At 40.3% G+C, this 19972-nt stretch overlaps 1 protein-coding gene across 3 annotated transcripts in view; it reads left to right on the top strand.

Annotated features, from left to right (window-relative positions):
• The first annotated feature begins 13001 nt into the window (after nt 1-13001).
• Nucleotides 13002-19972, top strand: part of CDC20B (cell division cycle 20B) — a 45958-nt gene continuing 38987 nt past the window's right edge. For all 3 annotated transcript variants that reach the window (XM_059174991.1, XM_059174990.1, XM_059174989.1), the window contains exons 1-2: nt 13002-13091; nt 13357-13419. In XM_059174991.1, the coding sequence (XP_059030974.1) occupies nt 13029-13091; nt 13357-13419 (126 nt within the window). In that variant the 5' untranslated portion in view covers nt 13002-13028. The remainder of the gene's footprint in view (nt 13092-13356; nt 13420-19972) is intronic.

Raw genomic sequence — 19972 nt, 5'->3', positions numbered from 1 at the left:
AGTATCCAAAATATATAAGGCACCTATAAAACTGAACCACTAAAAATAATCCAGTTAAAAAATGGGACAGAAGACATTCTTCCAAAGATGATATCCAGATGGCTAACAGACACATGAAAAGATGCTCAACATCACCCATCATCAGGGAAATGCAAATTAAAACTACAAGGAGATATCACCTCACACCAATCAGAATGGCTAAAGTTAACAGCACAGGAAAAACAGATATTGGAGAGGATGTGGAGAGAGGGGAAACTTCTTACACTATTGGTGGGAATGCAACTGGTGCAGCCACTTTGGAGAACAGTATGGAGGGTCCTCAAAAAGTTAAAAAGAGAACTACGCTAGGGCCCAGCAATTGCACTATTGGGTATTTACCCAGAGGATAAAAAATAAAATAGTGATTTGAAGGGATACATGCACCCAGATGTTCATAGTAGTGTTATCAACAATAGCCATACTATAGAAAGAGTCCAAATGTCCATTGACTGATGACAGACATATACATCATGGAATGGAATATTACTCAGCCATCAAGAAGAATGAAATCTTGCCATTTGCAACAATGTGGATGGAGCTAAGTGAAATAAGGCAGTCAGAGAAAGATACCATATGGTCTCCCTCATATTTGGAATTTAAGAAACAAAATGGATGAAAATGGGGACGAAAAGAGAGGCAAACCAACAAACAGACTGTTAACAATAGAGAAACTGAGAGTGGCTGGTGGGGAGGTGGGTATGAAGGATGGGCTAACTGGTTTTTAAGGAGGGGATTTGTTGGGGTGAGCCCTGGGTATTGTACGTAAGTGATGGATCACTAAATTCTACACCTGACACTAATATTATACTGTATGTTAACTAACTAGAATTTAAATAAAAACTTGAAAAAAATATTATGGTGAAATACAACAACAACAGCAAAAATCACATGTTCTACTGACTGAGCCAGCCAGGTGCCCCATATTTCTGAAATACTTCAATGACTCCATTTCATTATGTAGAGGTGGAAGGATTTATGTAACCAATACTCTGTGGCTGGATATTAACAAGTATGCATGGAATCATGAACATTCTACAGTTATTTCAAAAATAAATAAAACGCTAGGAAATTAGGGGAAGTAAGAGATTTCTTCCAATCTTTAGCCTCTGGGGCCTTTATGATGGTGGTACAGTTTGGAGTTTTATAATCAAAGATAAATATTGAAACCTGAGGATTCAGAGGAGGAGTAAACAAAGCATTGAGAAATAAGAATTGAAATTATTTAACCCTAGGTAGAAAACATTTACAGAGGACTACATACTTATTTATATAGAAAGAATATCCCATAGCCCCTTGCATTTTCATTATGCTACATTCACAGTCTACCAGTATTAGAATCATTGTTGTATATGTCTGCACTTCTAGCCTGAGAGTACCAGAGGCATGATTTCCTTTCACTCTCTATTTACCCTGTAGTGTGTGCTTTTCGAAGAGTAAATGTCTGTTGAATGGGAGTTGAGCACCATTATGATATCTCAAAGGAAGAGAGAGTGTAGATACTTCTGTCTTGCCCACAGCCACTTTCCTAATTTCCATAAACTTCTAAAGAAATTACCAGCCATACATCTCTGTAAACATCACTGGTTTGCTACTGTGTGCTCCTCACTTCCATGAAGAAGAAGAGCTTTGCCCCACTGCCTTACTCTAGTAAATCAGGCCCTTGCATATGAAATTACTGAAATGTAAACACAGTCGTGTTGAAATTCTGACCCACTTGCTAATTTGAACTGTATGAAATGTTAACCAAATGCTTCTGTATTTACACAGGTATGTTTGCCTACTGGATAAGCATCAGTTGGAAGTGTTTCATTTAAGTGTGATGATCTGACCGTCTTATGGTGCAGCAGAAGGGCACATTCTCCTGAAGAGTTTTACAGTTTAGGTTTTCGGGGCACTTTTGGACTAAGTATCTGAGCATAAAGCTGGGGAATTTCTATAGAAAAATTCAGAGCGGTAGCAGCCACAGCTGATGGTCAATCCACATATGTATTCAAATTACATGATCTCAAACTGGCAGTTGTCAAATTTTGCTAGGTTCTTGAGCAATAAGGTAACTGTAAATTTTCAGGTTGTTTGAATCACAATTTATCATATTTGATGATAAAATAATTTAAGTGGCTTTTGCCATACTAAACTAGGTCTGATTCTTGTGAGGGTTGGTTGGGGTTTGTTAACAGGAAACCAATTTTTTTTTTTTTTTAAAGATTTTGTTTGAGAGACTGAGACAGAGATAGGCAAGAGAGGAAGAAACAGTCTCCCCCATCCCAGAACCTAGCATCATGACCTGAGCCCAAGGTAGATGCTTAACCGACTGAGCCACTGAGCCACTCAGGTGCCCCCCCACAAATATTCTTAATGAGATCTTCTTTCTTCTTCTGGTGGCAGGTAACAAAACAAAGTCTCTTATATAGTCAGGTCTCTGATTAATAAAGACAAACATCATATCTTATCTCCTTATATATTATCCTCCCCCCTAAAGCAGAAAATCAAGTTCATAAACTATTTCCCAGCAAAATTGAGTATGTTGGAATTATGGTCCATTAAATACTCTTTTAAAATACCTTCTTTCTTTATTCCCCTGCCAAGGTTTGTATAAAAGTGCTTATAATGAATTTGAAGTGAGTGTGGCTAAATACAGCTAGCATTCAAGAAGTTATAGCTATTAGTTTTTTGTAAAAAACAAAAAACAAAAAACACAGAGTGTTTTGTATGCCCAGTGACAATAGACAATAATTTTGATCTCAAAAAGAAGGGGCAACAATCAAAATGAAAGAAAAACAGCAATTAGGACTATGAAAGGCATCAGAATAACCAAAATGCATGCTATATTGTATTTCTTAAGTCTAATAATATAGTCCTATAGCTCCTGAATAAATTCCATACTGAACAGCGCTAATTACTCTTCCTTGTTCACAGCGCCACCTTCAGGAGAAAGAAGTTTCCTTAATTTAGTCCAAATGCATTCTTACTGGATTGAGCTAAATCAAGCACCTAAAGATGGGGCATACTATAGAAAATGTATGCTTTAGTTTAATCGGTTATCATAAGAATGTCTACTCTGATGCTTTCTACCTGGCTGTGTTCAATGCAGAAGACCACTCTGTGAGCTTTTAAATTTTGATGTGGGAAATTTAAAAAAATGGATTAGAAATGAATGCATATGATCTCTAATTCATTTTCTTTTGGAACATCATACTTAGATCATAATACATCAGTCATGCAGTTCTTACATTATCACCAAGAGACTTAACCGTTCCCTTGTTATTTTGTTCCTTTAACCAGTTTCAGAAGGAAATACTCTATATTGCATAAAAACTAGAACTAAGCATTTACTTCTAGTACTTAAAATGGTACTCACTCCATGAATACTTGGTTGAAGAAGCTGAAGTAGGTCAGATTAACAACCTGAGACAGGATAAGGGGGAAAGCTCCTAGAGCTACTAGAACTGTCTAGGGCTAACTAATATGGTAGCCACTAGCTACTGGGGACTTGAAACGCAGATGTGGATACTAGGAATTGAGATGTGCTATAAGTGTAGAATATACAAAGCATTTTGAAGACAATACAAAAAAAATCAAATTTCTCATTTTTATATAGATTTCATGTAGAAATGTTTTGTATATATTAGGTTAAATGAAATATTTAATCTCACCTACTTATTTTTACTTTTTAAAATATGTCTACCAGGGGTGCTTGGGGCAGCTCAGTTATTGTCTGCCTTTGGCTCAGGTCATGATCCCAAGGCCCCACATTGGGCTCTCTGCTCAGTGGGAAGCATGCTTCTCCCTCTCCCACTGCCTCTGCTTGTATTGCCCCTCTCACTGTCTCTGTCAAATAAATAATCTTAAAAAAATAAAATAAATTATGTCTATACCAGAAAGTTTAAAATTATATATATAGCTTGCATTATATTCCTATTGGGCTATGCTTTCTAGGGCATACAAATTAGTGTGGCAGCAGCACCCATGACAGATTTACTAAGCACATACCATGTGCCTGGCTCATACTAGGGGCTGATAAACCTTCCAGGAAAAGTTCCAAGATCACTTGTGTTTTTACCTGGAAACTAAAGCCAGGAGATCAAATAATTGCCCCAGATATCAGAGCTAGTAAATGAAAGAGGGGATAGTCAAACCAAGTTTGTATAGACTCCATACAAAAAAAAAAGAGCCCACGTTCTTAATATCTACACTCTACTACCTCCTGGAATCATCTTTACTTGAAATAATAGAAATCAGAGCAGTGCAGAGAAAGGAGAGATTTGAATTCAGGCTTTCAGTTCTATAGCAGGGGAAAGTGAGGATAAGAGAAGTTAAATCACTCCAAGATTTCTTGTAGTAGAATCACATATAGTTTACTACCTGTTTTGGGGTGAGGTGAATCATGATAAATCCTAATTGTTAAAAAAACAAAGCAAAACAAAAAACAGGATTCTAGGAGAGCAAATAATTTAGTGGTGGGATATGGCCTGAAAAGTTAAATAAAAGAAGTAATGTTTCAATTAAAATCTGGAATAAGAACAGAAATTAACTAGATCAAGGAGGAGGAGCAATAGGAAGACTAAAAGACAGTTGACCCTTGAAAAACATGATTTGAACTATATGCATTCACTTATACACAATTTTTTTCTATAAAATCAGTACAGTAACATAAATGTATTCTCCTTATGATTTTCTTAACATTTTCTCTTCCTTGCTTACTTTATTATAAGAATATAGCCTATCACTCTTACAGCATACAAAATATGTATTAATCAACTGTTTATGTTATCAGTAAGGCTTCTGGTCAATAGTAATCTACTAGTAGTTGAGTTTTGGGGGGATCAAAGTAATACAAAGATTTTTGACCATTTTGGAGGCTGGCACCCTTAAGCCCTGCATTGCTCAAGGGTTAACTATATACACAGATCTCAAGGTGAAGAAGTATGGCTTCTTTAAAGAAAAGTCTTTACAAAAAGAATCCAAAGAGGCAGCTGGTTCCAGGTTAAGACTGGTGAGAAGGGCAGAGGCTAGATCATCTGGGGAATTTTAGGCCTTATGAAGGTTCCAAAAGCAAAACTTCTGGCTCCAAAGTCTATGAACTTTTCACAACTCTATGCCAAAGAGGAGCAAAAAGACAAGATGAAAAACATTTTGTGTCATTCTGACTTTAAAGACTTTATAAAATTAACAACAAAAAAAATCAAATTGGATTAGGAGCAGAAACTCCAAGATGGGTCTCCCATATTCCTGCATGTTTGTTAAATATACTAAGGATCCAAAGTCTGGACGACTTTTTATCTAGTCTATCAGAACTGATTTGCACAAGCAGATTTGAGGGATGAGCTAACCTGTCCATCTGGGAAAAAAGGACAGGTTTGCTTCTGCTTTCTATAAAAGCAGTGGATTCCCCAAGCTAAGCGTTCCTCTCCTCTTACGCAATTCATGGTGGGGCCAGCCAACGGGCCCTCTGCATTGCCCCTCTGGGATTTGGAGGCATGACGAATTGATGTAAATATGATGCTCTTGCTGTTTGCCACGTTGTGAGTAATAAAGTTCTTTTTCTCTGACCCAGCAGTCTTGTGTCTTCTACCAGCATCTATGAACCAACAAGAGACTAACTAACTTCCTAGATGGTAAATAGGATAAAATCAAACTCTAGACCTAAAAGGTTGTATTTAAATTACCAGTGGCCCCTGGAAAGTTTGAAAAAAGAAGGTATAAGAACAAGCAATCTTAAGAGAGGTAAGAAGGAACAAGTACTGATTTTTTAAAAAGATTTTTAAAAATTTGAGAGTAAGCGAGCAAGCGAGAGAGAGAGAGAGAGAGAGAGAGATAGCAGGAGCAGGTGGAAAGAGGGAGGGAGAAATAGGTTTCTTGCTGAGCAGGGAGCCCCATGCAGGGCCTGATCCCAGGACCCTGGGATCATGAGCTGAGCCTAAGGCAGACGCTTAACCAACTGAGCCACCCAGGCGCCCCCTGATTTTTAAATTAGTCAACTTTTTGCATAGGTTTATCTAAACTGCCCCCTCCACAACACTTGACTCTTTGGCTTTATAAAAAGAAGCCCTGGTTTTAGGGCTTAAGGCCCCAAACTGCTGTTGGTGGTATTCTGCTTCCTTTCGTGTTAATCTCTAGAGAGTTAACTTCTCATGTACAGGTGGGAATGGTTTCCGGGGGCTTCAGGATGGCTGTGATCAGACAGTGAAAGAGTGAATGGCTCTGATATCAGGCAGAGTTTCCCACTTGGGGGGGTACAAAGTGGAGGTCACTTTGGTGGGTAATTTGTGAACTTTATGATACAGAGGAGAGAAATAGGTTAGCATTCCCTCAGGCTACTCTCTCCTCATTTTGCAGTCAGACTTTTTATGGTAAGGAGTAACCTGACCAAAATCACAGGGTAAGTGAAGGGCAGAGTGGAATTCCACAGCTCTTTGTTCACGTCTCCAGAATCACCCACAAGTCATAGCGATTATGTGGTACTGACGTACAAGCTCCCATCTAGGGGGATAAACAAGAATTCCATTCACTTACAATCGTAGATATGTAACTGTCCAGAGTAAGATCATTTTCATTTCAGGGGTAAGACTGTCTGGACTTAAGCTTAAGTCATGAATCAAGAAGTTGGTTGCTTGCGTCGCCGGAGTGGCTCAGTGCGTTAAGCCACTGCCTTCAGCTCAGGCCATGATCTCAGGGTCCTGGGATTGAGTCCTGTATTGGGCTCAGCAGGGAGCCTGCTTTCCTCTCTGCCTGCCTCTCTCTGCCTCCTGGTGAGCTCTCTCTCTGACAAATAAATAAAATCTTAAAAAAAAAAAAAAAAAGTTGTTGCTTGGTGAGCACAAAATTGGAACACATTTAAATATATATTCTCTAGTGACATAACCCTCAAACTCGAGTGGACATATGGATTCCCCTTGATTTAGTGTATTACTATTTAGAGAATGGGATTGGAGTTTAGAATTTGTTCACTTATATTTCTTGACCACCTGCTCGGTGTCAGACACCTACTGTGTGTAGGCCCTGGACCTAAGGATACTAGCCTCTGGACAAGTGCTTTATAGAGACATATTTATTATCTGAATACTCTTTTAAATTAGCCATCTAAGTGTTATTACTTCATCTCAAAGGAAAGAATTTATACTTTCAGGGGTCTTATATTATCTCTCTTGATCCTCATCATGAATCAGTATAGAGGATACTAATTACCATACTTTACAGAAAGGAGCCTGAGACTTAAAGGGATGAACTAACACGCTTCAAGGCACACAATTAGCAAGTGGCAGGCCTAGGAAGACCCAGATCTACCTTACTCCATGCACCTTCACTTTCCACTTCACCCTTTTACTCATGATTTTCTTACACTTGGGTTTATCACCTTCTAAGCATAGCCACATTAAGGCCTTTATTTTCGGACTCTATAACCCTCATTCCATGATTGGGGGGGGAAGGGCCTAATCTCATCTACAAATCAATTCAGCAAACAGACATTGAATATGAACTATGTATAAAGCTTAACTATGCGTAAAGCACTGAGACATTCTCTGGAGGACACAGAGATGAAAAAGACAAGATCCTTGTATTCCTGGAGCTTCCAATATACTGCACACAAATATATAAGCTGGAATTCAGCTGAGTAAAGATACAAACAAAATGCTATGGGAACACAAGGGAGAGAAAAAAACAAGAATTCAGGAGATTTGAGAAGGGTTTTGGAACAAGGAACTGAAATTTCAAGGATAAGGTTGTTAGAAGATAGGAAAAAAAAGTCCTCAAGAGTAGGGTAGCCTGGGGGCAGGGACGATGCCTTAGGGGCTCAGTTGTTTTAGCATGAGACCCTTACTGGGTGTAGAGATTCCTTAAAAGCAAACAATAAAAAGCGAGGTAGCCTGAAAGCAGGAGAGTGCTGGCCTTCATCTACACTGTGGGGAACAGAAGATACTGGCAGAAGAAGATACTGGTATTGTGGCAGGTGATGCAAGAAAGGCTGAAGTTAAACTGAAGAGGGCTTGTATGTGACCTAGAAGGTTTGGGACTGAATTCTGTGTAGGAAAGATTCTTGCAGGGATTTGAGCAGGGCAGAAATGCAATTAGCTAAAGATAATGCGTAATAGCTTTTTACAGCTTTATCACTGGATTTTCACTGCTTTACAGGGTGCATGGAACTTGCACTGTGCAAATAAACATGTTAAAGGAATGGACTCAGTTGATATGGAATTATCGATTAGGTTACTGTAATAGATCCAGAAGAGGCAGATGCAATCAGTGCTGAAGTGAAAATGACTGCCTTTGATATCTGGGTTTGGGTTTATGGGGAGGGGAAGTGTTAAAGAAGGCTGACTTTAATTCTGTTCCACCGGGAAGGTGGGGGATATTGGGAACAGGCTGGTTGAAGGGGGGAAAACATGTTTGGGGAGAAGAGGAATAAGGAAAATCTCAATTCTGTTTTGGATTATGTTGTGCTTCAAGTGCTGATAAGAGATCTAGTAAAAGGATTTGCACGCATTCACGAGCCTTTATTTCTTGAGGCGGCACCATGTTCATATGCTTGACTTCATCCCTGGTTTTATACAGATTTGTACTGAAATCAGGTTGATATTTTCCTTTCATCCCATAAAATTGTGGGGGTAAATACCTTAGCAGCCTATGCAAGAGCTACCCTAAGCAGCAACAGAAGGGGGAAATGCATTAAAGCAGCTAGGTAGTTGGAGGTGAAGTGATCTTCTGATTTCATGCTTTAAGCTGGGCAAATTTTATTTTATTTTATTTTTTATTTTTTTAAAAAGATTTTATTTATTTATTTGACACAGAAAAATCACAAGTAGACGGAGAGGCAGGCAGAGAGAGAGAGAGAGAGGGAAGCAGGCTCCCCACTGAGCAGAGAGCCCGATGGACTCAATCCCAGGACCCTGAGATCATGACCTGAGCCGAAGGCAGTGGCTCAACCCACTGAGCCACCCAGGCGCCCAAGCTGGGCAAATTTTACCCTTCACCTTAGGTAAAAATAGATGGAGGAATATATTTTAAAGATACACGTTTTAAAGGACAGACCCTGTATTTAGAAATGAGGTAGTAACGGAAAAATATGCATGTACCTAAAGTAATAAGTCAATGTAACCAGAGGTGAGGTGGTATTTATTCTTCTGATTGAGGCTTTTACTCACTAGAACCTTCACAAGTTGTCTTTCGAGCCCTGCTGGTATTATAAGGGAGTCATTCCTTCCTTCCCAAGCGGTATTTTGAGCTATATATATTGGGGGGTGGTGGTGGTGGGGAGACATGCTCAGACAGATTATCAGTCCAGAACACGATGCTCTCCTTCCCTTCCTTTCCCCAAACTTCATGGCCAACGTCCGACTCTCCCACCGCACCCGGTCTTCCCCCTGTCCCACGTGACTGGAGCTGTATTGATCCCGCCAGGAGTGGCGCTCTCCCCCAAGTCCTGCCTGGCCGGCACGTGCCCTAGGGGCGGTTGCAGAGCCCAGCAACGGTCCCTTTTGTCCAGTAGGCGGGCGCCGGAGCGGGTCTGGCCCGCGCGGGAGGTGGGGCGCGAGTCGGGGGCGGGCTGGAGCGCGCCAGGTGGGGGCGCGAGCCCACCCGGAGAAGCCGCGATGCTAGGGGGCATGAAAACCGACAGTTGGGGAGTTGGGGATGGGGAAGCTCTCCGGTTTGCAACTGAATGCGGTGGATCAGAAAAAGCAAGTTGCAAAACGATTAAGTGTAGTGAGATCGCATTTACGTTGGAAGGTTCACAGCGCCCAAATCTCATTTACATACAGAAATGTATGTAAATGCATTGGAAATTGTCTGATAGCAGCTCAGGGGGAAAGGAGTAAGCTGGGAGGGTGGATGAAGGGAGCTGACTTTGTACATTGTGTATTTTTGAGATATGTAACATTATTATTTGGAAAATGTGATCATGTAATTGAAAAAATATCTGCATTTGGCAAACTTTGGATATCTTCTTGCTTCCCATCGGTAGGGAACTGCTCAGACTCTCAAAGCACCCGCAAGATAGGAGTCAAGAAAAGTGTTTTCACGTTAGCCTCTTCTCCCTTCTCCCTGCTTCATCTCTTTTCCTCCTCAACTTCTTATTCCAAATCCTTTGAATTGACCTTGGCCTTCGCAGAGGAATCTTCTTCACAGCCCCGTTCTTATCACAGATCTGCAAAACGCACTCACAAAGAGCAAACGTCTTGAAGATGGTACATTACAGACACATAAACCGATGAATTAGGCATTACTCCTAAACTGTATTTGATAAAAATTAAGATAAAATGTTTACAGGATATTTCTATTTTCTCCTAAAAACTTATGCCGTACTAATTTCTATTCATTCTATCATTTCTATTCATATGACCACATATTGCTTCTCATTCCTAAGTTTTACTTTGACATAATTTGACTTAGAAAAATGTTACCAAAATGGTACAAATAATTCCTTCATGTCCTTCACATAGCTTCCTGATATGTTAACATTTAATACAACTAGAGCACAATGATTATAAGTACGAAATAAGCATTACTACTCCTATGTTAACTAATCTACAAATGTTACTCAAATTTCTGCAATCATCCAACAAATGCCTGTTTCCCCACTTTGGTCCAGGTTTCAGTCCAGATCTTACAATGCATGTGTCATGTTTAGATAGATACTTCTGATCTGTAATAATTTCTGTTTTTCTTTTTCATGATGACACTTTTGAAGAGTACTACTGGCCATTTATTTTGTGAATATTCTTTCATTTGGTTTGTTTAGCATTTTCTCATTGTTAAATGCATGCTATTGTTAATTAATTTGGCAAGGATGTCACGGAAGTTATGTTGTGCCCTTCCCAATGTGTCCTACCAGGAGGCACAGGAAGTCAATGTGTCATTAATGGTGAGGTTAACTAATTACTTGGTTGAGGTGGAGGCTGCCAGATTTGTCCAATGAAAAGTTGTAATTTTCCTTTTCAAATTGGATCACAGGAGGCAACCCCCTCATCATATGTACACCAGTTTTACTATTCATGGTTCTCAACCGCCACAGTTAGTACTGTGGTCTTTGCCAATGGTGATTTTTCTATTTCCATCACTCCTGTTAAATTTTAATATGGATATTTAAATGCACAATAACTTCTTAAAGGGAAATACTTGGCTTTTACTTTTCTGTTTTAACCTAGGGGGAAAAAGCATTTGGAGGCTGTGTGATATGTTGTGGAACTAGCAGCTAAAATGGAATTTATAAATTGCATTACAGATAAAATGAATTTTAAAAGAGTATTTCACTATTTTTAGTACTTGTAAGGAGATGGATTCTAAAATCATAGTTTACCTGGGTTTACAAGATCATAAATTGGCTTTTATTACTCCTGTGTTTATGCCCATTCTCATAAGTGGTACATGTAAAATGATACTTAGCAGTAGAACAAAAAGTCTCCCATATTATTTCCAATATGCTGCTAATTTTAGCTGGCATTTGCAAAACTGTTCTTTAAATTAACAATACATTTGACTCTCAGCCAATATTTCACTTTATTTAGCCTCAATGTTTGCTGAAAAGATTTACTGGAAGTTGAATAGACTATAAGGAAGGTAAAATTCTTGTGGGTGAACTTACAGATCTTTCAGTCCATGGGTTATTTGACTACCAAGCATTTTGATAAATCTCATCTGATTGTTACCCTGTGCAGCACTTTCCCTAACCTTTATCATTGCAGACGGAAAACTGGTTCAAGATTGGGTCTCAGCCTTGATGTCAATTTTCCTTGCTTTCCGTAAGAAGGAAACAAGAGAGTGAATTTATTTATTTATTTTTAAATCATTGACCCTTTTGAGTATCTGATGTCTTTGAATCCTTTCCAGGAAAATGCCCAGACCCACAGGTTGCATTAAAGGGAAAGGAATCCAGTGTCAAATGGGAGAAGGCAGGGAGGAGGTTACTGGAAGGGAGAAGCTGGTTGCCAGTCTGTCAGAGGTTCCCCAGTTTCCCCTCCTGCCATATGGCACAGCCAGCCTCCCTTGGCAGCTTAGGTGGGGCTGCTGAGGCTGCACAGCCCATCTGGCTCCTTGTCATTTCCCTCGAAACCCCTCCCTAAACCCCCCAAATCATCCTCTCCTTCCTGATTTAGCCCCCAGTCTGCTCAGCTTTCCTGCTGGCTCTGCAATCCTCCTGAGGTGCTCCCTGTCGCCAGCCTTCACCTATGCCTTCATCTCGCTCACCAACCTCGTTAGGGAAGAGAGCTGAGAAGCACAAGTGAGAGAACCTGGCCCCTTCCAAATGGCAACAGCAGAGACCTTATTGAACCAATGTGATGGCTCCCCTTTCTCATGAGCACAGAAATCTTGCCACGTTTTCCTGCCTATTTGAAAAATGGAGCGAGAGCTGATAAACACGTTGGGGGAACACGTCTAAGATCAGTGGTTTACACAAACGGTGAATATTATTACCAATGCAGAGGAGGCCCCGTTATAACGAACCTTTTTTTTCCCCACCTTGAAAATGGAAAGAACGTGAACTCACAGAACCCGCTTCTTCGCCCGCCAACCCTCTCCTCTCCTGCTGGTGTGACGGCCCTGGGCGCCTGGCCCAGATCAGGCCCGCCACCGCTCGCGGCAAAGCTTGGCGCTTCTGTGCGCGCGTCTGCGGACAAAGAGCAGGCGGCCGCGGCGCGGGGCGGCCAGCCGGGAGGTGGAGGCGGGCAACGCCGCGCGCCGGGGGAATCCCTTCCGCATTTTTACGTCACCGCAGCGCTGGCCAATGAGAAGCGGGACGGGGGGGGATTCCCGCTCCGGCTACCGCCCAGCCGGCTTTTTAAACGGTACTCTGGGGAATGCCGTCTAGGAGCAGTGGGAGGAATGGGGGAAATGAAAATTAAGGGTGAAAAATGATGGTCCCTGGGGGAAGGAGGGGGTGGTGAGACTCTAGATGGTTGACGATTAGGCGTCAAGACCGACTTAGAGCTGGGGGGGAAACCAGAGCCGATCGGGCGGGGGAAGCCAAACTCTATGTAGGGGGAAGTTCTGCGGAGATGGAGTGGAAACTGGAGCGCACCGCCCCGCGGAGGGTCCGGACAGAAGAAGAGGTGCTGTGGGTGAGTGATGTCTTTTTATTTCCCAGGGACTTCTCGTCGAAGGCACTGTTTATAATACCTATTTAGGACCAAGATGTAGCATAAAACTCTAAACCCTGATCCTGCATTTTGCGATCTGTAGTTTAGTTGTATACCGGAGGTGCTTGCTTGCAAAAGAAAAAAGTAAATGCAGCCGGACAAGCTGAGGATGTATAAACATCCCACGCCTAGCATTATGATTTTTAAAAATAATTTTTCTCTCTATATGTTGTCTGTATTTTCGAAGGAGAATGTCATGCGGGTGTTTGCCAAAGACCTGAAAGAGAAGAGAAATCCACGTTCTTCCAAGGTGAGTATCTAGGGCTTGCTCTAGTTCCTTTAATTCTGATCTTGAACAAAATAACTTTTCCTAAAGAAGATATTTGTTGGAAGTACGGCGAGGTCTGAAGATATGAAAATTTTAAAAAATCAATGTCCTAAGATATCACTAACTACAGAGTCTAATTATACACTCCCCTGCCCCCTATTTCTGTAAGATGTTGAAGATCCCTGGAAGTGGTAATCATTTGTATACCGCTGGTGCTTTCTAGTTTTTGCCTCAACAGGAAAGCATGAATGTATCAGGTAGGCAGTGCATTGCTAGCTGGCTGTTAATTTTAACAGTTGCTTGTTGCACTTGCCATTGTTGCAGTTAAGCTTGCCTCCCAAAAAAGGGGAAATGGTGCCATCTTGTGGATAACCGGAGAAGTGGCCTAATTGATGGTCTGTCCTTCCCTTAGCAATTTAAAGTTGATCCAATATAGTACTTTTTCTCCTTGAAAGTCTGAAGCCAAAGGCCTGTAACTTCTCTTGTAATCAGCGTAAAAATAAAACAAGTCCATGTGAGTTTTTCTTCTTTTCCCCACATAAACAGCCCTCATATGCTTTATTTATTTTTAAAAAATATTTTATTTATTTGACAGATCACAAGTAGGCAGAGAGGAAGGCAGAGGGAGGGGTGGGGGTGGAAACAGGCTCCCCTCTGAGCAGAGAGCCCGATGTGGGGCTCGATCCCAGGGCCTTGGGATCATGACCTGAGCCGAAGGCAGAGGCTTTAACCCACTGAGCCACCCAGGCACCCCCTCATAAGCTTTAAATCTCTCACTATCACCATTCACCTTGCCTTCTCTCTACCCCAAATTGTTCTTATTCCTTTAGACTTTCCTCATAGATTCTAGTTTCAAACCCATCAACCTTTTTAACAGATTTTTCTTATAATTTAAAAATTTCAGTATTTCAGTGGTGTTACAATAAATCAAACACAAAATGGCTCTTTAAGAATGCAATGACTGGGACGCCTGGGTGGCTCAGTTGGTTGGACGACTGCCTTCGGCTCAGGTCATGATCCTGGAGTCCTGGGATCGAGTCCCGCATCGGACTCCCAGCTCCATGGGGAGTCTGCTTCTCTCTCTGACCTTCTCCTCGTTCATGCACTCTCTCACTGTTTCTCTCTCAAGTAAATAAATAAAATCTTTAAAAAAAAAAAAAAAGAAAAAAAGAAAAAAGAATGCAATGACTAATGTTATTTATAGTGGGAGATGATGAACGACAGTTTTAAGTCCTTACATTCCCTAAATACTTTAATATTGATTTTTCCCCTTCTAAAACAGCTGCAGTTTTGTTTTTTTGCCCAGCTTATGTATTGCCAGGACTCCTACTAAATATTTTGCTGCTTAATACAGACAACTGGTCTTTAGGTCGTTAAATAGAAATAATTGGAAAAGCTACAGTTAAGTATAACTTGGTTATTTCACATGTACCATAGTTTGATATCCAAACATTTACTTGAGAATAACTAAATGCAAGTATTCTGAGAGTTTTCCTTTTTAAGTTTTTATGATTTAAAAATAATGTTTTTATATTTTATAACTGTTTTGGAGGAACAAGTTTTGTTTATAAATTTTCTTTTATGGGACTCTTAAGATTACCATTGTGCCAGTGTTTCACGTTGCAAATTAGCTTCAGTGATGTCATGGGCTATGACAAGCAGGAGTGACCTGAGTCAGGTAGGCAGTGTGTTGTTAGCTGGCTGCTTTGGGTCAGTACGGCAGCCACAACTACCCTGCCACTTGCTTCTGGATAAATCCTTCTCGTTAACAAGCTGTACTAGTTACCTGTGTGTGATGGGTTGGCAGTGTATTGTTAGCTGGTTGAATATATGAATGGCATCAGCTAACATGCAACTGCTCTCTTATTGCATATACAATGGACATCAGCATATAATTAATTCTGTAATTAGTGTATGTGTATGCGTGTATGTGTATACTTTTTGCTATGAACCAGGACACTAGTTACCATAATACTCATAATTGCTATTCCGTTACTCAATAATAATACAGTAGAAAGCTTTGTAAATAATGAAGAAATCAATACAATTAATTCTTTAAAAATTTCCCAGGTAAGGGGCTCCTGGGTGGCTCAGTTGGTTGGGCAACTGCCTTCGGCTCAGGTCACGGTCCCGGAGTCCCGGGATCGAGTCCCGCATCAGGCTCCCAGCTCCATGGGGAGTCTGCTTCTCCCTCTGACCTTCTCACTTCTCATGCTCTCTCTCACTGTCTCTCTCTCAACTAAATAAATAAAAATCTTTAAAAAAAATTTCCCAGGTAATATTTTTGGAGGTCTGGGTACACAGTATGAAAGTACTTGTGATGTGGTGTATATATTTTTAATATAAGACTTAGAATACAATGACAGTTTGAAATGGAAAGCCTAAAATGTTTTCCCAAGTTTTCAACTGAATCTTTAGTATTCTCTCTACATAATCGGTTTCTTTTTTTTTTTTTTTCTTTTTAAAGATTTTGTTTATTTAACAGACAGAGATCACAAGTAGGCAGAGAGGCAGGCAGAGAGAGAGAGAGAGAGAGGAGGAAGCAGGCTCCCCCCTGAGCAGAGAACTGGATGCGGGCTCAATCCTGCGACCCTGGGATCGTGACCCGAGCCGAAGGCAGAGGCTTTAACACACTGAGGCACGCAGGTGCCCCGATAATCAGTTTCTTAATACGACCTCAGAGCAGGTCTTTAAAACCATGTGTATATACCAGCTGAATGGAGAATTGGGGTAACTTTCAAGATGAGTCAGTCAACTCCAACATTTTCACTTGAAGTACCAAGAAAATTGGAAGTTTTGGGGTGGGGATGGAGTTTAATAGTTGTAGGATTTGCTTCAGTTATTCACTTCATCTTCTGTGAAGTCACAGACTCATAAAATATTTGGAGTAGTACATGAAATTTAGCTTGTGAAGCGGGAAGAATTGACTGTATAATATGCTTTTAAATATTTTCTGATTCCTTTGGGGGCCCATGCAACTGGCTCATGCAACAATGTCAAGTATGTGCTGGGTCCCAGACAGTGACATATGTGTCCTCATGTGGACATATGCAGCAAGTTCATGGAACTGACTTAGGTGGTCTGGTCAATTAGTCATATTCTAAGTGAGATGTAAGAAATATATTACAGGGGCGCCTGGGTGGCTCAGTGGGCTAAAGCCTCTACTTTCAGCTCAGGTCATGATCCCAGGGTCCTGGGATCGAGCCCCGCATCTGGCTCTCTGCTCAGCGGGGAGCCTGCTTCCTCCTCTCTCTCTGCCTACTTGTGATCTCTGTCAAATAAGTAAATAAAATATTAAAAAAAAAAGACCTATATTACAATCTACTCTACTGGATTATAAATTACAATTATAATTACAATTTTAATTCTTATTTTAAGTTTAAACATGTAAATCATGGGAGATAGATGCCTATAATTGGATTCTTTATGCATTTTGCTACTTTCACATCTATTCTCTTTTCATTGTTGCCCATTATCATTTTAGTTTCAGCATTTTTAAAGGATCCTTTCTACATAAATATTATTTTCATTTTCTTTTTTCTTAAAAGGTTAAATTTCAGTGTGTTCTTTTTTATGGAAAGTCTTTGACCTGTTGATAAAAATAAAACCTACTAAATTAAGAAGGCTTGGCCTTTGTGTTTTAATTTTTTTTAACTAAAGAACAAGACATAAAATGCCAACATTCATACTCAATGATCAATACATATTTAAAGCTGTTCTTCCATTCCATATTATTGAGATGATGAGAAAGAAGGGAAAGACTGGAACACAATAAAGAGAAATTAAGGAGATCCGTGGGTAAGGAGGAGAATGACTATGTAAATTCAAAAGAAGAATGTTTTCATAGGAATACGAGGGAAAGAGAGGGATCCATACTTGGGACATCAAAGCTACTCTTCATTCCCCCCAAGTGTTAGCAGTTCAGCAAAGGGGAGGAAGAGAAGAGTGGGGAACAGTATGGGGTGTTAGTTTCTAGGCATGACAGTTATTAGAATTTTATTATTCTGTGGGAAAGATGAAATCCAGGTAAGGAATAAACACGGACATAGTGTCCACATATTGTCTCCACCTAAATATACCATTTTTCTTTCAAAGGAACACCACAAAGGACATAATATTTTGTATAGGGATCACTCAAGACTTTTTACCTTGTTCAAGGTAGTCTTCTGAAACAGTAAACGTGTTGAAACACACAAAAAAACAGGTTTTTTTTTCCTTCTGAGGCCTTGTTTACATTTTTTTTTTACTGTAGTATTTTCCTACTTGAGGTTACCTAAAGAAGATCCAGTGAAGTCATTAGATTTTACTGTCATTAGCATATTGTTAAAAGCTTTTCATATTTCAGTAACTGTATTTCCACATATTCATATAGCCTACATAAATAGTACATAATAAAAATAAATAATATATAATAAGTTTTTGCTCTAGATACATCTCTTAGGAGATCCTTATGATAACCTAACAAGTCTGATTTTTAAGAATTTTGGTGTCCTAGAGCCCACTGATAGTGGGTTGTGAGAAATGATTGTTAAATTTTCAGAAATTTGGCATGCTAGTTATTAAGCCATTGGTAGATGGAAGTTGGCCACGTGGGAGCATTTAAACCATGGAAACTGGCAAGTGCTGCAAATTGGGACCCCTCTTCCAGAGATGTGATGGTTGTCAGCCACTGGGTATATGCTATCTATTCCATAATTACTAGGAACTGTATATAGCTACCTCTATACATACTATGGATATTAATTAGTAAGTATTTTAAAAAATGAAGTCTGACTTTCAGGATACATCTCAGGAAAATTCATATTTATTCCAGTCTCCAACACCATGGCTATATGTGCCATGAGATGAAGACTGGGAGTTAGAATGAAGTACTCCTTCCCACCTTCCCAATAAGCCAAACTTCAAGCCTATGCATTATCACAATTAAATGCATTTGATTTTGTCCCTTTGTCATAATGGCCACTGAATACCCTTGATGGGGTGCCAGCTGTTTTCTGTTATACTCCTCAATTTAGATAGGAGTCTGTGTCTCAGGCTTTTTGATGCCAAGACAGGGAAGATCTGCTCAGTTCACGAAAGCTACATTTTCCCCCTCTGTATGTGTGTACCTGGTGGAATTCACATAAGACATTGGAGTTATGGGTAGCAGGACATCAGCAAATAGCTCCACACCCTCTTTTAGCACAGACAGCCTCATCGTTACGGAACCTTGAATGGACACCCACTTGACACACTTTCAAATCCCCACCAGCCTTTTCTGCATACCCAAAGGACAAGGGGAGAGAATCAAGCATTGACTATAGTAGATACCGTAGGTTGAAAAGAGCAACCAGGATTGGAGATCTGTAACTGAAAACCCACTTTATATGGCTTTGGAGAACAAGTGACTTTGGGCAGGATGGACATCTCAACTGCATTCACCAGGATAGTCCTGGTTGGTCCCCAGGGCAGCATTATTAGCGTCGGACAGTGGGGAGTCTACACAGCCTGCATAGGGCTAGCGTATACACTTCTACTCATACCCTAACATGAGCACACAAAACACTGAAGCAGCCCTGTGGCACTTGTCCCAGGGCAAGAGTGTTCTGGGAGCAACACTTGGAGAGTTTGCCCTGAACAAAATTTTGCTGAGAGGCTCAGAATTCAAACTGCTTCTACACTCTTGGGGGCAAAATCGCAAAAGACAGATAGGCTTATTTGAGGGCTTCTATTTCTTCAAAAACAATTCAGATCAGTACTGATTCCATTCCTGATCACTGAAGACACCTTGTTAAGCATGGCCCTTGACTGGTGAAGCTGGAAGGAACTCTTTGTTCAGTCTGACCTCAACTTATGACTGAGCAAATCTAAAAGTAGTCTAGTGACTTGCCCAAGATCATATGACTGGTGAAGGGGACAAGCAGGTCTGCTGACATACTAACCTGCCATTCTTGAATCTATCCTTGTAAATCTTCTTGACCTCTAATAGAAACTGTACCCCCAATTGTGGGTGTTTGGACATATACTTTGAAGCAGAAGGTGATCCAAGAAATAAATTTTTGGTTTCTCCAAGAACTTTAAACACTTGTACAGAACTATATACTGAGGTGGCATTACTGACTTCATCATAAAAAACCCTCTTCACTTTCATTAATCAGGTCAGAATTTGGGAGCCATGGCTATTGAGATTGGGTCTTCCTTCTTAGCCAAATATTACATGATTGCCTTTCCCTTTTTTTCTTCTGCCCTAGTCTTCCTATTGAATTCATGAAATGAATATCTACCTAGATATGAAATGAATATCTAGTCTTCACCAACTTGGTAGGTTGCTCTGTTAGTCAATAATTATAAGACTGACAACATAAAAGTTAATGACTTTGGGAGACGAAGCATTTTGTGGCTCTATCAAAGGGTTCGGTGACTGCTGATGTTTAAGGCTGTTGTGACTGCAAACCTCCTTTGTTTACATTCAGACCTTTAAAGATTCAGAGTTGAGTCTTACTGTTTCAGCTGTCAGAATGATGTGGCATGGAATTCTTTCCAAATGGCTGATCTA

Source organism: Mustela lutreola, chromosome 5 (assembly GCF_030435805.1).
Source record: "Mustela lutreola isolate mMusLut2 chromosome 5, mMusLut2.pri, whole genome shotgun sequence".
NCBI classification, from domain to species: domain Eukaryota; kingdom Metazoa; phylum Chordata; class Mammalia; order Carnivora; family Mustelidae; genus Mustela; species Mustela lutreola.
Note: the sequence above shows the minus strand (reverse complement) of the source record. Positions and strands in the feature narration are given on the sequence as shown.